The sequence below is a fragment of the Trichosurus vulpecula genome, chromosome 1, assembly GCF_011100635.1.
Source record: "Trichosurus vulpecula isolate mTriVul1 chromosome 1, mTriVul1.pri, whole genome shotgun sequence".
In the NCBI taxonomy this organism is placed as follows: Eukaryota; Metazoa; Chordata; class Mammalia; order Diprotodontia; family Phalangeridae; genus Trichosurus; species Trichosurus vulpecula.
Window position 1 is genome coordinate 21067971 of NC_050573.1, and position 19636 is coordinate 21087606.

General features: G+C 49.3%; 1 protein-coding gene across 1 annotated transcript; it reads left to right on the plus strand.

Moving 5' to 3' along the window:
* Window positions 1-694: 694 nt before the first annotated feature.
* LOC118834027 (glycolipid transfer protein-like) lies at window positions 695-19274 on the plus strand. Its single transcript, XM_036741467.1, has 5 exons — window positions 695-797; window positions 10132-10190; window positions 12284-12417; window positions 15334-15484; window positions 18989-19274. The coding sequence occupies exons 1-5, from the start codon at window positions 695-697 to the stop codon at window positions 19169-19171; spliced, it is 630 nt and encodes a 209-aa protein (XP_036597362.1). The 3' UTR covers window positions 19172-19274.
* The last annotated feature ends 362 nt before the right edge of the window (window positions 19275-19636 follow it).

Sequence of the window (19636 nt, forward strand, 5' to 3'; positions counted from 1 at the left end):
TGATGGATGCCACGGGGGAGGGAAGCACCTCAATTGTGGGCAGCAAAGTAGGACAAAGATTGCCACATCCACCCAGTCATTTTCAATCCGAAGGAAGGTTGAGAGTTGAAAAATGTTTTTGCTCAAGTTAAATAGTAGATTCAATTCTGGCAGAGGCAGCTCCAGCAAGGGAGGTCTTAGTGAGGTTAAGTGATTTATCCAGGGTCACAAAGTTATGGGTAGAGATTGGCTTTGAACACAGAACTCTCCTAATTCTGAATTCAATGTGCTTTCCCTGACTTTATTCAAAAGTTTTGCTCTCTTGGTTGACTGGGTCCTGGGTTTTGGGCAGCAGGTATCGGGTTGGGTGTTACTGAGGTGAATTTTGACCTGGGTTTTGTGAGTAAAGGATGATAAATACACGAGTGTGATAGAGGCAAACGATCTCGGTGACCTCCAGGTGGTCTGGCAGCCCGAAAATGAATGTGATTTTAGAGTGCATGGAGAGAAGCCTGGGGCAGGCCAGAGAGGTGCCAGCCCTGCCTTCCTTCCTCTACTCTGCTGAGAACACAGGTGGTGCCTGGCGTTCATTTCTGGCAGCCACAGATTATGAAGGGCGAGGACGCCGCGGGGGGCAGGGGTGCAGGCGGTGCAGGCGCAGGTCCCCGCGCCGCGGGGATCCTTTTTCTTGCTGGGCCCGAACGCCGACCCTGCCATGGCGCTGCTAGCCGAGCACCTGCTGGAGCCGGTGCCGGAGGACAAGCAGATCGAGACGGGGCCCTTCTTGGACGCCGCGGCTCACCTGCCGCCTTTCTTAGGTGAGTGCCGCCACCGCCAGGCAGCCCTCCGAAGTGCGCCCCCCCCCAGCCCCGGAAGGGAGCGATACCGAGACAGCCCCCTCCTCTTTAAGAAATCCCCCTCCCCTGGAGAGAAACATCCCCTTCCTCGGAAAGAGACAGCCCCCCCACCGCCCGGAGAGAGACAGCCCCTTCCTCTTTAAGAAGCCCCCTCCTTCCCTGGGAGAGACAGTCCCCTCCCCCAGAGAGAGACAACCCCTTCCTCTTTAAAAAGGGCCCCCCCCTTCCCGAAGAGAGAGACAGCCCCCTCCCCTGGAAAGAGCCCCATCCCTCGGAAAGACAAAACCCCTCCCTTGGAAAGAGACAGCTCTCTTCCTTTTAAAAAGCCCTCCTCCCCTTGGAAGATCAGCCCTACCCCCTTTTAAGAAATTCTTGCCAGGGAAAGTCAGCCCCCCTTAGACCCACCCCTTTCCCTGAAAGAAACAGCCCTTCCTCTCCCACTTTAAGAAATCCCTTTCCTCTGGACCATCTCCCTTCCCTGGAAAGTAACACTTTCTCTTTGAGAACCATCCCCCCACTTTAAGAAATCCCCTTCCCCTGGAAAGAGAAGACCTCTCCTTTAAGAAGCCACCCCGAAAGAGATACACCCTCTTTAAGACAATCCCCAACCTTAAGAATTTCCCCTCCCCCTGCAAAGTGACTCCCCCCCCCCACTTAAAAGAGCCTCTTCCCTTTAAGAAATTCCCCTTGGGTCAAGACGAGCCCTCGTCTTAAAAAGTCTCCTATCCCCTGTAAAGACCCCCTCTTTTAAGAACCCTCCCCGCTCCAGCCCCTAGAGACTGCCCCCTTTAAATGGCTTCCTCTGCCCTCTTGAAGGGTCCCCTCCTCCATCATCCTTTAAAGCCATTAACAAAATGAATAATAAAAATACTGTACAACATAGATAATGCCAATTTAGGGTTTTCCAAGTCATTCTGTGCCCTGCTGGGCCATTTCCATTGGAACTGGACAGTGCCGTTTTAAAGGGTTCTCCCTGGTCCTGCTTCTTACCAGTCCCCAAGGGCTCCCCTTCCCCCTCTCTCCTCAATCCCCAGCACTCATTAATGTTGGCAGGCTTAGGTAGCGGAGTGGCCCTCAAGGAGCTTATGTTCTGTGGGGGAGGCAGCTTACCTTCTAGGAGGGTCTAGGGGCTTACCTTTCTGGGCCTCAATTTCCCCTGATTGGATTTGATGGTCTCTGAGGTTCTGGTGTGTCTTTGAGCCTCCCTGTGTGTCTGCAGGGGAGGAGTTGGGTGGTCCAGTTTCTCCATCATCCCCTGCCCCATGTGTGGCATGCAATCGGAACCTCCAGGGGGATCAGTAGCCGGGGGTTCCCCTCTCCTTGCCTCCAGTGCCTGTCGCCTCTTTTCCCCTGGAGCCTGAGTCCAGAGGTGGACTGGAAGTGGAAATTCCCCAAACTGATCATTGCTGGCAGGCCATCTGGCCTTGTTGGTTCCTATGCCCAAGAGGCAATTAGAGTTAGTTTGTTTCTATCTCCCTGGATAATTTCTCTTTTGCTGCTCCTGTTTGAGCTTATTGGGGTCCCTCATGGGGAGCAAAACACTTTCCCATTGGTGGGAGAAAAAAGGGGGGAGCAAGCCCCAAATTCACAGAGTGGTCAAACTTGGGGCGAGACTTTTCTTTTTTGAAGGAAGCCCTGCTTGGAGCTGAAATTGAGCTCACCCTTCCTGATGTGGGTTTCAGGATGGTGGGTGGCTCTCAGGCCTGTTAGCTTCAAAGCCTCCTGGTCAGTAGCAAGGCAAAGGAGAGTGCTGGCTCTGGCCACCCCTTGGGCACAGAACTGGGTCTCTGGGTGCCTGTGGTAGAGGGCTTTCTGCTTAGGTTTGTTGAATCTGGGCCTGTTGGATCAGTTTGGGGGCAGATTTTCTTAATCATTGACGCTGGAGCAGATCAGCTGCTAACCTGGTCTTTTTTAGTTTTCCATCAGCACAGCTCTCCTGAAAGCTGTCCTGATTTCTGATCCCCCCCTTCCCCCTTTTCTCCCCAGTTATTAGCCCTGCCTCCCTCGGGAAACACTTATCATTACTTTGTGTTCCCTTTGTATTGGCTCATCTCTGGATGGCTTGCAGCTCTCCCCACCCTCACCCCCCATTAGAATGTAAGCTTCTTGAGGGTGGGGTCCCCCTCCCTTTTTTGGTCTTTGTAGGCTCAGCACTCGACCAGTCTAGGTTCTTCATAAATGACTGAACGAAGAGGAAGAGAACATGAAGTCACTGATTTGGAGTTTAAGGGACCTTGAGGTTGTAGAGTCCAGCCTCTTTATTTTACAAAGAAGAAAACTGAGAAGCAGATGTGGGGGGAAGGGGCCCTTGGGTTTCATCAGAAGGCCAGGGATGTGTCCAGGACACAGGACAAGTGAAGCCCTGAGCTCAGAGGCCTTAGAATGTAGCCTTCTCCAGGGCAGGGCTTGTCCTGGACCCCTGAAGGCCCAGGGGCTTAATCAGTGCTTCTTGGTGGATTCCGATCGATTGATCCTTGGTCAGGTCAGGTCGGACTAGACTAACCTCTGAGATTTGGGGGTTACATGGAGACACCGATTCATTCCTGGAGCTCTTTTCTGGCCTCCTTTCCTTCCTCCCCAGACTCTGACCTCTTTGTCTAAATTGCCGTTAAGGTAAAGACTAAGGAGCTGGAGATTTTGATGGCCAACACTCTCCTTCACTTTGCCTCTCCTCCCCAAGGCGGAGCTCTGGCACAGAATGTCTTTAAACCCACAAAAAGTTAAGGTCCTCAATGGGCTGTTTGATCTTTGGGGAGGCAGCTGGTGCCAGACTGGGAGTCAGGAGAGACCTGGGTTTGAATCTTGCCTCTGATGTAGCTGTGTGACCCTGGGCCAGTCACGGAAAGGATAACCCCCACGTCAGAGGGCTCCTCAGATGTTATAATGTAGAGAAAGTGCTTTAGCAAACTTTAGAGCCTCCAAGGACCAGAGATGCAGAGCTGGGAGAGATCTCAGAACCCCCTCATTTTACAGAAAAAGAAACTGAGGCCCTCGAAGGTTAAGGCCTTAGACTACACCAAACCCGGGCACTTTAGAGAGGAGGAAAGAGGCCCCAGAAGGGAAGCAGTCAAGGCTGAGAATTGAACCCAGATCTTGGGACTTCAAATCTGCCATGGTTTTTATTGGGTCTCCTTCATCATCTTCATCATCCTCCTTATTTCTTATCCTGACTCTAAGCCTTACTGGCCGGGTGATCCTGGGCAGGACTCACTTTGCTCGTCTATAAAATGGGTTCATTAATAGCCCTCGTGGGGTTGGTGCTTACTCTTCAATGGATCTGTGACCTACCTCCCTGATGTGATCTGTCCCTCCAGAAAGCTAACCCTAAACTCACTCCTGCCAGCTTGTCCTTCATGACTTTTCTTTCAGTCAGTCAACAGGCATTTATTAAGGGATGTGCCAGGTGCTATGGATACAAACACACACAAGCAAAAGGAAAGACAGTCTCTGCCCTGAAGGGGCTTACACTAAAGGAGGTAGAAATGGGGAGGAAGACTGGAGAGGAAGGAGACCTGCAGGGTCTGGGGGAGCTATTAGGTGGACAGAGGGGGCCTCCAGTGCAGGAATTTCAGGGCAAAGTGCCCAGGCCTCAGAGAGGAAGGCTGGAGAGGCCTGGGCCCAGAGAGCTGTCCCCGTGGGACAGGAACGGAAGAATCTCTGTCCCCAATGAGCTTATTATACTGTGGGCACACAAACCAAGACAAACATTGGAAGCAGGGACTAAGTTATTCCAGGCAGCTTCTTAGGAGGTGGGGGTGAGAGAGAGAGACAGAGAAAGAGAAGAGACAGAAAAGATGTGTGTGGGGAGAGAGAGAGAGAGAGAGAAGGGGGACTTCCAAAGTTACCAGTGTTTGTAGCTGCTAAACCCTTCTCCCTGACCTCTCTGTACCCCTTGATATCAATTCATCCTTCTCTCCTCCTTTATCCTCTCTTCTCTCTAGGTTTTCAGAATGCCCCTTGCTCTTTCCTGGTTCTCTTCCTACCTGTCTGACTGCTCCTTCTCTGTTTCTTTACTGGGTCCTGTAGGTGTCCCTTGAGAGTCCTGTCCTGTGTCTTTTCTTTGCCCTCTGCTGTTTCACTTGGTCATCTTATCAGTTCCCATGGATTCAATTGTCATCTCTATTGGGGATTCTCAGATTTATTTATCTATCCCTAACCTCTCTGTAACCTCGGAGACTGCCAGTCTCCCATCTCCAATTGCCTTTCAGACATCTCAAAACGAATGTCCCATAGGCATCTTAAGCTCAACATGTCCAAGACAGAACTCATCCTCTTTCTCTCTGTGCCCTCCCGACTTCCAAACTTCTCTGTTTACCCAGGCTTGAAACCTAGGAGTCAGCCTGGATTCCTCACTATCTCTCACCTCCCACATCCAATATGGTGCCAAGGCCTGTTGATTTCACCTTTGTGCATTTCTCACCAATTACACCTTTCAGCATCTCTCATCAATTTCACTCTGTAGCATCTCTCCAATATTCCCCCTCCTCTTCTCTAACGCTGCCTCCACCCTTATCACCTCACACCTCCAGTACTGCAGTAACTGCTGGGGTGGTGGTGGGGGGGTCTGTCTACCTCAGGTCTCTTCCCCCCTCCAGTCCATCCTCCACTCAGATGTCAAATTATTCTTCCTAAAATGCTGATCTGACTATGTTACCCCCTCCCCTTATTAAATAGACTCCACAACCAAATATAAAATCCTCCGTTTGGCTTTCAGAGCCCTTCATTACGTGGCTGTCTGCTTACACTTATAGCCTTTCTCATACTCTTTGCCCCAGTGACCATGGCCACCTGGCCTCCTGGCAGTTCTATGAACAAGACCCTTCTATCTCTGGACTCAGGGGTTTTCTCTGGCTCTCCCCATGCCTGGAGCTCTCTCCCTCTTCATCTCAGCCTCCTGCCTTCCTTGGTTTCCTTCAGGGCCTCAGCTAAAGCCCCACCTTCTGCAAGAAGGCTTTCGCACCTTCAATCATCAGCCTTCCCTCTGAGATTATCTCTGGCTCATTCTGACTATATTCTGTGTGTATGTAGTTGTTTGTGTGATGTCTCCCGCCATTGGACTGACCCCCTTGAGCTTCAGGATCTGATGTTTAAAAATGTGCTTGTTTTTTGCCTTTCTTTTCATGTGCTTAGTAAACACTTGTTGACCCGACTTCACTGTCTTACTTGGCATCCTTACATGTTCCCCAGCTTATCAGTGTTAGACCAGAACCCAGTTTTCTTCTTCCTGGGGAGTCTGAGCAGGGTAGATTACAGAGAGCCTAGCATTTCCTTCAATGCAGCCTAGAATCCTGATAGTGAAAAGAGGTGGGGAAGAATCCTCTCCCCCTGGGGCAGGAAGCCCATCCCACTGTTGAACAGCTCCCCACGCAGACATTTTTCCTTCTGTCAGTGCTAAGATCTTGTCTCTTTCATGTGCGCCCCCTTCTACTCTATGGATTCTCCCAGGCACCCAGTGGTCTGTGTGCAGAAACATAAGGTGTGTGTCTCTTTTTCTCCCTTTTAAAAATGGTTCTGGGTACCTGACTCCTTCAGTGATATGATCTAGGTCTGGCTTGTTCATATTGGACTTTTTGCAGATTGGACAAACCAAAGTCTCCACAACCTTGCCTCTAGCCAGGTGTTGCCCAGTGCTGAGTCGAAAGCATGTTTTTTGATCTGGTTGGAGGCTTTATCCATCAGGCTTATTATACATACCCAGGACATTTTGAGGCAGCTTTTTTTCAATTGATAGCTTTTGCTCTCAGTTTCAGATACATCCTTTCCTCTCCCCCACACCCCAGTCCCTTGTTGGGAAGAAAAAAAAAGGAGGGGGTAGAAAGGGGAGCTCTTCAGCAAAATCAACCAACACATCAGCTAAGTCTGACAGAAAGTGAAATCTTCATGGGGCTCCTAGTGCTAGAGACTGTCTAGGCCAGCCCCCTTATTTTACAGGTGAAAAAACTAAGGCCCCCTGAGGTCATGAGACTTGCCCAAGGTCACTCAAATAGTAAACATCAGAGGTGCAGTTTGAACCTGGGTTCTGGACTGGTCATCCAGAAGATCTGGGTTCAAATCGTCCCTCTGTGTGGCCCCTGTGCCAGTGCCTTTGTCATCCTGAGCCTGTTCCTTTGTGTATACCAAGAGGATACTTGTATTGGAGGGCTCTCCCACCACATGGAGGGTACTTTGTAAGACTTTCACCAGTATAGGATTGTCAGCTTGTATGTTATTTGTACATAACGTCTTGAAGCCTGTTAAGAAACAATAAAAACAACCCTTTCCTTGTGTTTAAATCCTGAGTCTGCCACTGAGTAAGTTTGTGACCTGAACAATGAAATGAGAGCATTGGCCTGGGTGACTTCTTCAATTCTCTTTAAGCCAGTTTCTGTGTTGTGCCATGAGTTCAAGCTTTGAAGCTTCCTGTTACTATTGGGGAGCCCTAGCCCAGTCCCCTTTCTTCTCTGAACCTCGTTTCTCATGTCTGGGGTCCCGGATCCAGAACCGGACATTAGCTCCATAACAAAACCAAATTCGGGATCTGTTTCAAAGTTCCAAAATTTCCAGAGTGACTCATTGTATTTCTCACATGAAGTGACTTCACCAAAGTAATGAGGACATCTCTAAAGCTTAAGAACCAGGAGGACAAGGATCAGGAGATGAATGTGAAAGTGACTGGAGTGTGTCGATGTTAGAAAACAGAACCAGGGTCCCACCTGAACTCTGTCACGTTCAGTAACATCCAGGAAAAATTAGTCACACTCAGGAGTTCTTTATGTAGCCCTAGTGTGTTTTAGAGCCTTTAAAGTTTGCTAAGTATGAGTCCTGGGAGGTAGAGCCTGGTAGAATCCCCATATTACCACTGAGGATATAGAGGCACAGAGTAGTAGGTAAGTGACTTACCCAGGGTCACACAGCGGGACATTGTCTGAGGTGAGATTTGCACTCAGGTCCTGAGCACTCCCCACTGTGCTCCCTTGCTGCAAGTTTTCACTGCATTCAGAACTTAGGCAGTTGTCTGAGGCATGTTTTGCTGCACACACCAATTGCTTGTGTTCTAGTTTAGAAACAGAGGCTCAGGTGTGTGTGGGACTTGTCCAGGGCCACACAGAGCAGAGCTCGAGGTTTGAACCAGGTCCTCTGAGTCCCAATCCCATGTTCTTACACTAGCAGACATTTATTAAGAGCCTGTGGGTGCCAGCCCTTGGGCCAAGCCCTGGGTAGACAAGCAAGGCAAGAGCCAGTACCTGCCCTCGGGGAGCTTCCAGTCTGGGCCCCCTGCGCAGCTGTGATGCCCACGCTGGTGAAGTCCCTCATCCTTTCCAGCTCTCCCTGTATACACTCTAGGAGGAGGGAAGCTGGGACAAGACTGTTGTCACCATTTCAGAGATGAAGAAACCAAGGCCAAGCCAGAGGGCCAACTTACCCAACCAAAGTCATGCTCAAGGTACTAGAGTCAGGCTAGGAATCCAGGCCCTCAGGCTCCCAGTCTGGGCAGTTCAGCCCAGACTCCCTTAGGACAAGTGGTGTTCCAGACTTTGTGCCAAGATCTTCAAGGAGGGGTAGTCCTCCATCTCCTGACTCAGAAACAGAAAGACCCAAGTTCCAGTCTTGCCTCGGGCACTAGCTAGCTCTTAACCTCAGTTTCCCTCCCTGTCAGATGAGGGGGTTGGGCTCTACCCCCCTCCCTCCACCCCGGGCCCCTTTAGCTCTGAATCTCTGGTCCCACAATCCTAAGGCAGTGCATTGCTTGGGCTGGAAGCCAGAAGCTATTCCTGATGTCAGAAATTGAAAAAGGAAGAGCCTGGCATGAAAGGCCCTGCCTGGCTGAGGGCCAGGGAGCCCCGCTTGGCTGCCCTTCTGGGTTAACCTTCAAAGCCGTTCTCTGGGATGTGTTTCAGGAAACGTGTTTAATGGCTGCCTTTTGTCTTTCCATCTGGGCGGGTTCCCTCTGCCTTCCTCCATATGGAACCTTTAAGTAAAAACATTCCATGCAAAGGTTACCTGCAAATGTACATAGTATTCTATCCCAGTGGTCCGCCGCCTCTCTGCCATGACTCTTCTCTGCCACTGCGTTTCCTCCTTAGTGGTCCTTTCACATCATCTGGCCTTTGTGTGTGCTGTCCATGGGACTCGGTTTATTTTGTTCTGCATCAGATTACATGACTCTGCTGGGGCCGGACTTTTGAACTGTTGTCTTCTGTCCCTGTGATTTTTGGTCGGAGCAACATTCTGTGTTGTGCTTTAATATTGTGTAGGCATCTTTGCCTTTTGGTTTTTAGAAGCCAGTCACTGAGCATTTATTAAGCACCTACTGTATACTAGGTATGGGGCTATAAACTAGGGATACAAATAAAGGCAAAAAAAAGTATTCTCTCTCTCCCTCCATCTCTCTCTCCTCTTTCTCCTCTCTCTCTCCTTTCATTCTCTCTCTTCTCTCTCTCTTCCCTGCTCCTTCTCTTTCCCCCCTCCAGTTCCACCCCTCTCTCTTCCTCCCTCCTCTCCCTCCCCCTTCTTCCCCCTACCCCAATCCTGGGGTATCACCATGTTGGCACAGACCCCCAGAGCTTTGCCCCCTTCCTCCCTGGTACAGGCCTATACCACCACCATGCCTGGCCTCCATGTCATTGTTTTTCAAGGAGGTAAATAGATGCAGAGCAGTGAAGGGACGTGGGGGCCCAGATCTCAAGCCGGAGGGGCAGGTTGTCTGCTCCTGTTCCTACATTTGACAGATGGGGAAGACAAGGCTTTGGGAGGCTGAAATGGCTTGTTTGTACCTCGTCGTCTCCCCGCTGGCGTGTAAGCTCCTCGAGGGCTGGTGCCATCTTTTCTCTCTTTTGGTACTCCTCCACCCCCATGCTTAGCTCTGTGCCTGGCACTCCTTAGCTTGAAAATTCAGTTTGGGTTTGGCGTCACTAGCTTTCCTAGAATTTCTAGGCTATTGCAGCTCAAAGGAACCTTGGTCATTGAATTGGATCTCCAGGTTTTAATTTTATTTATTTACATTTTAGAATGGATGGATTCAGAAATATTTGATTTCCCCACAGCAGAGTGTTCCCAGCAGACCCCCTGAGTGAGCGAGAGGGCCCGTGCCCGATACCCTCTCACTTCCCAGAGAGGGGAAACACATCACCGCAGGGTGCTGGTTACTCAGACTCGGAAGCATGACATGGACCTGTTCTAAAATGCTTTAGGCGGCCTGTCCACTGGTTAATGGGATCTGAGAATGTTGAGGTGGCTTTTAGCACCTTCCATGTCTGCCTTCTCTCTCATTGCCTCTTTCATTGCCTCTCTCGTCGCCTCTTCTTTCTGACCCCAGATTGCTATGGCTCACTCGTGTTCACCCCGATCAAAGCAGAAATCAGCAGGAACATCAAGGTATGTGCAAAGAGCCTCGCTCTCAGCATTTCAGGAACGCTCCTGGCAGATGTTGTCCCCGCTCCTGGTGCCGTTAATCCAGGCCTGGGTGAGAGCTGCTGCTGAAGTCACCGGTACCTTGTTCCCTGACGTATGTGATGGTGAAGAGGTGGTGGACGATGGGATTGTTTTTTGGACCTGTTCATGGAGTGATGAACAGCATTGAATGAGCAGCTCATGTTTCTCCTTTCCTATCCCCACTATCTAGGAGAGGTTCAGTGGTTCAGACCATTGGATAGTGGACCTAGGTTAATGTTAGCCTTCCAGAGGAGAGAAACCCCTTGAGGGTAGGAGCTAGGTCTCCTTTCCCCTTTTCATCCCTAGTACTTAGTGCCTTGCAAAGAAGCTGCTTAGTAAACCCTCTTCTATGGACCCGTGGCTTTTTTTTTTTGCTCTTCTTTTTCTTTTCTTTTTCTTTTTTTGAGGGGGGAAGGCAAGGCAATTTGGGTTAAGTGACTTGCCCAAGGTCACACAGGTAGTACATGTGTCATGTGTCTGAGGCCACATTCGAACTCAGGTCCTCCTGACTCCAGGACCAGTGCTCTACTCACTGTGTCACCTATCTGCCCCAGACCTCTGGCTTTTTTACAAAAGCAAAACCTAATTTTAAGAAATGGATTCCATTTATAATGCCATTTCTGTTTCCCATTAGACTAAAAATGGGCTGTATACATTTTATTTACAATATATGTCCTTGGAAGAAAAGGTAGAGGGTCTGCCTTACAGTCAGTAATTCAATCCAGTAAGCATTTATTATGCACCTACTGTGTGCCAAACATGAAACACTCTTTGCTCTCAGGAAACTTACCTTCTACTCAGGGGAAGCAGATATGTAAATATTTAAAGGATGGAGATTAAACTTCGGGTTCAAATCCCGTGTCTGGCTCATCCAATCCTGGCATCTCTCTGAGAGTAGTCATTGCTGAGGAGTTGCCAGTTTGCATTGGTAGATGGACTTTTTGCTCCAGGAGTTCCCTATACTGGTGAAATCACAGGTCTGGACCAGTGTCTGTTAATCCACAGACACAGACACAGACACACACACAGACACACACACATTTTTAAAATGTATCTATATCTATATATGTGAGAGAGAGTGTATCAATCCATTCTCATGTGTCCTTATGTGTATGTATATTTGTTTGTGTGTGTGTGGACACAAGAATGGATTGACAGGCTATATATATGTATATAAAAACATGGTGTTTATTGTTGCTTCCCACATGTAGCTTGGGTGGGGCAATCACCTGATCACATCTCTCTACCTGCTATTATCTCATTTTCTTGATTCATTTTCATCACAGGTTCTAAGGCAATCCAGAGATATGTATTGATGTTTCCTTATCAATTACAGATTACAAAATCTCTAATGAATTAACTCTGAGCCCCCACCCTGGTTGATTAAGCATTATTTGACAAACTGAAGAAACTGCCTTTCCCTTAGGCCTTTTGCTCATCTCTCTAATGTTCTGGGTTTCAATAAGCATCAGGGTTATTGGCTATACTATTTACTAACAGCCTGGGCAACAATATAGCAACTACCTAAATAATTCTTCACAACCCCTGCTACACATACAAACACACATAACTCTGTAAACATACGCATATGCTTCAATAGTAGGTTCCTCATAATAACCCTGAGAAGTAATTAGTGAAATTATTATTATCTCCACTTTATAAACGATATTGTTTGATTGTCCCCTGGTCACACAGCTAGCAAGTGGGAGAGGTGGGCCTTGAACAAAAGCCTTCTGACTGATCCTAGTATTCCAAGAATCCAGCGTCCTGTGTCACTGCTCTCTGAGCCGTGTGCTCACATTGGATTTTCCTGCCTTGAGCTTTCTGGTGGTTTGAAGCACCCTTCACACCTCATATGATACCCATGCTGGGAGAGAAGTCAGTGACCCCTGGGCTGGAGGGGAGGGAGGTGGATGGTGGCTTCCTTCCCAGCTTCCGTTCCTTTGTGCAGAGGGAGTGGACCCTCTGTCTGAAGTCCTCTTGTGGCTAGTGCTTTTCAACCTGAAAACCTTTACAGACTGGGTTTTTTGTTTCAGACAATCCGGGCTGTTTACGATACAGACCCTTCCAAGTTCCGAACCCTGCAAAACATCTTAGAAGTCGAGAAGGAGATGTATGGGCCCGAATGGCCAAATGTTGGGGCCACGTGGGCATTGATGTGGTTGAAAAGGTGAGATAGAGTGTGAGTCTGGGTGTGTGTGCACGTTTTAAAGCCCTTCACCTCTCACACAGTGTGACCAGATCACTGGGCTTGGAATCTGAAAGAACTGGGTTCAAATTCTGCTTTTATCCCTCACTAGCTTCATGACCCTGGGCAAATCACATTAATCCTGGGGACTGTTTTGTTTGGCTCTAAAATAGGACTTAGAATGGTACCTTGTTGTTACAAACCCCTCTGGGCCTCACCTTCCTCATCTCTGAAACAAGGGAGTTGGGTTCAATGGCCTCTGAGGGCGCTGCCAGTGAGGTACAATCTGGAAAGTCCTTGGCAGACATTGGCTCGCTCTGGGAATGTCAGTGAAAAAAACAGACAGACTGAGTTCTCGAGCTGGGCTGTCCTTAGCTCTCAGCCCTCCTTCACAGGCTTTACCTTGGAATGTTTCTGTCAGCCTCAGTGTTGACATTTGGGCCTCCTTGCAGCCCCTGGAGGTTGTGGCCCTGGGTGTTGTCCTCATTTTACAGATGAGACAACTGAGCCTCAGAAGGGCCGTGGCTCACCCTGATGACCCAGATAGTAAGTGTAAGAGGCAGAATTCCAACTCAGGCCCGGCCCCCTGACTCCAAGCGTGCCTCTCTATGTTGGGCTGTTATCCTGCTCCCTGACTCTAAGCTCCATGAGGACAGGGCTGGTGTCTGCCCTTATCTTGGCCTTCCTTTCCCCGCCCTGCCCGCTGCCCAGCACACTGTTTTGTGCCCCGTTGGAACTTAGTAAGATATTTAATAAGTGAAGGGACTACAAAGTCACTGAGGTCAAGGGTAAAATCTTGGGGGTGGATCAATAGCCTACTGTGTGCCAGGCACTGGGGATACCCACACATACACACACTCTAACACAAACTCACACTCTTATACATACTCACACATGTTCTCTCTCTCTCACTTACACACACACATGGACACTAACACACACATTCACACAAACTCATATACACATGTTTTTACACACAAACTAACCCTCTTATATACTCTGTCTCTCTCTCCTGTCCTCCCTTTCTCTCTCTTTTCTCTCTGTGTCTCTCTCTTTCACACACACACACACACACACACACACACACACACACACAGAGTCTCTCTTACACACACACACACCCCTTTCTCTGCCATGCCTGATCAGACAAGCAAGACCCCCTTGGGGTCTGCCAATTGAGTGGGGAATCAGTGGTGGGCCTGGGTGGGAGGTAGAGGTGCTGGTTTAATCTATAGCTTTGCAGCCCTTTGGGCATTTCTCAAGCCTGCTCTTCCCTAGCCACCTGTTTCTAACCTGTTCCCCGTGGGGATAAAATGCAGTGCAGACTGCCCGGGCTCTGGCATCTCCAGTGGAAGCAGGGAGTTGGTGTTTCCCTTGCCTGGTGCACTTTCAGCTGGCTGGGACTTGGGTGGAGGTGAGGCCTTAGAGCCTGGAGGCCAAGGAGTGCCAGCCCCAGTCCATAAGCCTTGGTGAAGGGCTGCAGGCTGGCGAGTACCCTGCACATGTGCCGCTCTCCCTCGACGCCTGTTCTTCCTCTTCATCAGTGTCTGTGCTGCTTAGACTCTGTCAGTGTGACATGGTCAAAAAGAACACGAACAGGTCCTCAGTTTGAATCCTACCTCTGATGCTTGTTAGATCATGAAGAAGCGGCCTCAGTTTTCTCATCTGAAAATGAGTTCGTTGATAATCTGTCCTGTCATCCTCATGAATTTGTTGGGAGAGGCTTTGCAAACCTCAGAGCTCTGCTCTCCTGTCCTCGGGCCTGTCTCCCTCAGTTTACTCCTCTGTAAAACGGGGTCTAAGAGACCTGACACTCTGACACTCACAGAGTGCTTGTAACCTTTGAAGATCCCCAGGGAATGGGTGCTGCTGTCATGGAGCAGTTCCTCGGAGGGGAGCTGGTCTAGTCCATGTCCAGCTAGAAGGATGAATTGTAGATTGTGATAAGAAAGCCCTCCCTCTGCCTGTAGGAGTGCCCTGGCCTTGTAGACCCATCCATGTTGAGGAATGAGGCTCGTCCTGACCCAGTTGGGTGCTGTCTCAGAGAGGCCCATGTGGACTTTGACATAAAGAGAAATGTCTGACCAGTGAGTTATCCCACAATGCCACAGGCTCCCGAGGAGGTAGTGAGCTCCCCTTCAGCAGGGAATGACTGGTCTGACAGTGGGGAGACCAGGGAGGACCACTGGCAGGGAGCCAGGACAAGACCTTGGCCGTCTGCTAGTCTGCCTCTCTCATTTTACACATGGGGATGAAAAGGGGAGGAAGAGCTGGCCAGGGTCTTATGGGCAGTGAGGGCCAAAGCCAGGATTTGAATCCAGCCCTCCATCCCAAATTCCTTTCTCTGTCATCCTGCGTGTGCCTCAGGGGTCTTTCTACCTCCATCATTCAGTGACTTAATCTACTGGGGGGGGGTGGTTCGTGTAATTACCTGAGAGGTAACAAGGGGTGCCCAGCCTAATGAAGCGCAGGTGAGCTTGCTGCTGTCTGCCTGCCACCCCACTCCTCCTAGTTCTCATAGCATCCCCAAGAGGCCGCTGCATGGGGCATCAACAAACCCATTTTACAGATGAGGACCGAGACAGAAGGGAAGCAAATAAAATAGCAGAAAGTGTTGTGCAAATTTAAAAACATGGTGTAAATGGTAGTTATGTTATCATTGTGTTTATTGTTCCTATTACATTGGGCTGTTGAGGGGGTAAGGTCTGAAAAGCAGAGCTAAACACAGGTTGTCAGTGTCAGCCTTTAAACCCTCCTGCACTGGCCTGACCAGGCTCTGTTGGAGTGGAGGTCAAAGGCAGGTGACTGCCTGCTGCCCCGGGCCAACAGACGCCTGAAGCAACATGGGCAGGGGCCCCGGGGGTCCTCATGATGGCGTCTGCCGTTCTCCTTCCACAGAACCCTGAGGTTCATGCAGGTGCTGCTACAGAGCATCTGTGACAGGGAGCGCAACGAGAGACGGCCTGACCTCATCCTAGTCAACGTGACCAAAGCCTACGACATGGTACTGAAGAAGTACCACAGCTTGCTGACGCAGATGATCTTTCAAGTGAGGACCCTCATCCAGCCGGGGGATGCCGGGAGCTCCCAGAGCCTCTCTGTGCCTCAGCGTCTTCATCTGTAAAAAGTGGGGGGTGGAGTCTGCCTCTGGGGCTGCCCCTAGCCAGCTCTGTATCTTTGATGGTGTGACCTCGTCACTCTGTCTTCGAATCCCCCCCCAGTTCTCACCCGTGTTTTTCCATAAATCATCCATGGGCCACCTTTGGATCAAGTCTTTACAGCTGGAGGGCAACTTGCGCATGCAAGGAATGCTCCCCCTCCCCATCTTAGCCCAACCCAGGCGTTTCCCAACCCCCTTAATGCTCCCTCTTCCCTCTGATGATCATCTCCAGTGGATCCCAGGTATCTCTTGTTTGTCTGTAGTTGTTTGTGACTGGTCTCCCCAGTTGGATGGGGAGCTCCTTGAGAGTGGGGATTGGCTTTTGTCTTTCTTTTTATCCCCAGTGCTTAGCAGAGTGCCTAGCATGCAGTAGGTGCTTAATAAATGCTGGGTGACTTGACTTGGAAGAGACCTTAGAGGTGATCTGGTTCAGTCCCTGTTTTTTACAGATGAGGAAACTGAGACCCACCCAGAGGAATGATGGGTCACAGATCTGGAGCAGGAAGGGACGATAGAGACTACCAAGTGTGAAGGCACAGAGAAGTTACTGCACATGCCCGGGGCTATCCAGCTTCTGAGTGTGTGGGAGGCTTGTGAGTCCAGCCCAGGGCTTCTTGGCTCCAAGTCTAAAAGAGGATGGCGGCCCTCCCCTTCCCTGATTCCAGATTGTCCCAAATTGTCCCCATCCACAGTCCTGATGCCTGGATCTGGTTATGCCTCCCCCTTTCGGCCCAGAACCTTCACTAGCTCCCTGTGGCTTAACCTCTTAAAGTTCTCTCGCTAATTTTCTACCTGTCTTTTCAAGCTTAACCCACATGCCTCCAGGAAGCCTCAGCCGGTTCTCCCTGTCAGTAACAAAGTTCCCATGCCCATCTCTTTGCTTGTACCTCTGACTTAACTTAGCCAAGGACATGACATTAGAGTATTGAAAGATGAGGTTGTTGAGTGCTGCCCTTGGAACCAGCAAGATCTGGGGTCAGGTCCCACCTCGGATGCACACCTCCCATCTCAGTGTGCTAGATTCAGAGAATGGGCCTATCTGCCTTGGTGGAAGGACTTTCCTCACCAGGAGTTCCCTGGAACAGTGAAGTCAGGAGGGCAGATTGGATAAAATGATAATTACATTCAGGATTCAATAGTATCTCTGCTGGTGAACGATTCCCCTCAGCCTGTGCAGCCAGGGGATTATTCTTCAGTGTTCTTGGTTCCTCCCCTGTCCCCTAGGTTGGGGTTGGGAACCTGCGTCCTCAAGGCCACATGTGGCCCTATAGGTCCTTGGGTGCGGCCTTTTGACTGAGTCCAACTTTTACAGAACAAATCCTTTTATTACAAGGACCTGTTCTATGAAGTTTGGATTCAGCCAAAGAGCTGCACTTGAGGACCTAGAGAGGTCACATGTTCCCCACCCCTGCTCGGACAGTGTTTTACAAAAATTCACAAAAATTAATATTTGAATTAATGAAGCTCAAACTCACATTGAGCCAGGAGGCCACTAAGACCCTCATGTCCTTTCTACATGAACTCTTGTCTGGTCACATGGCCTTCATCCTTCCTTGTCAGGTTAATTTAAATAAAAAACAAAACCCAAGAGTGTGCAGCATGGAGTAGTAGGAAGGGGATACTTGGTACCAGGAGGCCCTGAGTTCAGATCCTGCAGATTTTAAAAATCACAGTACCGTATCACACAGGATACTCAGATTCGACCTCAAAGGCCTCTTCCATGGGATCTCTCCAGCTCCATTTAACAGATGAGCCAACAGGCCCAGAGAGCTCACCTTCTGTCCTGGTTTTCAGGTTCACCCTTCGAGCCCCATGTGGGGGAGGGTGCTGTAGTAACATACCCCCATTTCACAGAAAGAGAAAGTGAGGCTTCAAGTAGTTGACTTGCCCCACATCAGAGCAGTGGTGACCTTGCTCCTTACCATCCTCTTCCTGCCTGATAGAGATGATCCTTGGATTACAGGGCTATTGTGTCTTCATGGAACCTTAGAGATCATCTAGTCCAGTCCCCACATTTTACAGGTAAAGAAACTGAGAGCCAGAGAGGTCACACAGGTAACAGTGGCACAGGTGGGATTCACATTCAGGGCCGCTGGTTCCAAACCCAGCATCATTCCACTGGGCTATAGGGACGCTGCTCCCAGGGTTCTCTTATTTCTCAGAGAGGCTTCGTTCCCTTCACTTTAGTTAAATGAGCCCCTTTGAGCTGGGCCTTAGAGGGCCACACAGCTCCTGACCAGCATTTACAGACAGTTCTCCCTTGATGTAAGTGGATGATTCCACAGACTTCTCTGTAAAGTGATTTTTATGTGGGGAAAAGGTGGTGGGGGGCGGGGGGAGGAGGAGGGAGGAAAGGGGCCAGTATATGGTTCAAGAACACACAGAGGCTGGAGTCAGAGAAGTGAGAGGGGGAACACGTGGGGGCCGGGGCCAGCCATGCAGAGGCCTGGCCAGAACTAAGAGTAGGAACACGTTGGGGACAGACACATGGTATCCACGCTTGGACAGACGGAAGACAGACACTTGGGCTGGTAGGTGGAGCGGGGCAAAGGTCTCTAGCCAAGCCCCATTCAGTGGCTGAGGTATTGGCATCGGTGGTGATCTCTCCCTGCTTCTTTTCTACTTTCACTTGGAGGGAGTTTTTTAGGTTGGTTTTTTTTTTTTTTGGTGGGGGGATGCTAGGAGACAGGAGGGGAGTGAGAGATCAAGGACACTATGTACTGTACAGTAAAGTTAACACAGGAAGTTTTTTGGAATGTGGATTTCTTTCAGAGTTCTTTATGTAAAGTCAGGTTTGCCTATTGGGAATTTACAGTAAATTGAGAACTGTCTGTATAGCCATTCACAGCCTGGCCCTATCCTCCAGCCAGAGCCTTCCCGTGAATGACATTGTATCTCTTACCTCCAGGCCTGAGATTCTCTCTGCTACCACTTGGAACCCCTAACTCCAAAATGTTTCCCTAACTCCCAATAATTGCATCTCCACCTCTCAGACAACTTTGTATTTATTTTACATGTATTCTGTGATATTTGTCTTTCTAGCCGATCATCTATATCTATTTGTATGTAGCCATCTATAAATATCTATATGTATGTATGTGCATATATTTATAAATATATACATATATATAATGTGTGTTTGTATTCAGTTAGGGATACACACTTGTCTGTGACAGTATTACATCCTCCCCCACTCCTAGTAGAATGTAAGCCCCATGAGGTCAAGGACTGTCTGATTTTGTTTTTATGGCCCCAGTGCCATGCTTATAAATGCTTGGAGGTTGATTGGGGGAGTCAGCACAGTGCAAGGTGACATCCTCTCAGGCATCCCGAGTGTGTCTCTCCACTGACCCCTTCCTTCCTCTCTTTTATCCCCTTTCTGCCCCTCTCCAGGGAGCCCTGTACGCTGCCCCGTACAAATCTGACTTCCTCAAGGCCCTCTCCAAAGGACAGGACATCCCGGAAGATCAGTATTTGGAAAAGGTCCGCCTGTTTCTGGTGAATTTCACGGTCACCATCGACATCATTTATGAAATGTACACCAGGATGAATGCTGAGCTCGATTACAAGGTGTAGCCTCCGCCCGGGGCTCCCCTGCCCAGGCACCATCCTGAGCCACCGCTCTCTAAAAGCACCCAAATCACTGTGAAATGAATTCTAGGACTGCTGTCTCTCAGTGACTTAGTGAACATCTCTGGAGTTTTAGGGGACAGCCTGTTTTTAAAAACATATACATACATTAAATTATAAGTAAAATTTTAATAGGTTTTCTATACAAAGAGCAGTAACATTTAACCATCCCATTTCCACTTTGCCTTAGAATTTCAGGAGGTCTAGACCAGCTTCATAGATCCCTTTAAGTGTGATCTAGCTGATTAATGTTTCTAATCAATCAAGTCCTCAGTGGGTTTTGTTTTTGTTTTATTATTATTTCGCAGAGTGAGTGTGTGACTGTGGGGATACAATGTACAATTAGGGGGAAAATAAACACCTAGACCATGTAAGTTCACTTTTCAGTGTGAGGCACATGCTCCCTGGTTT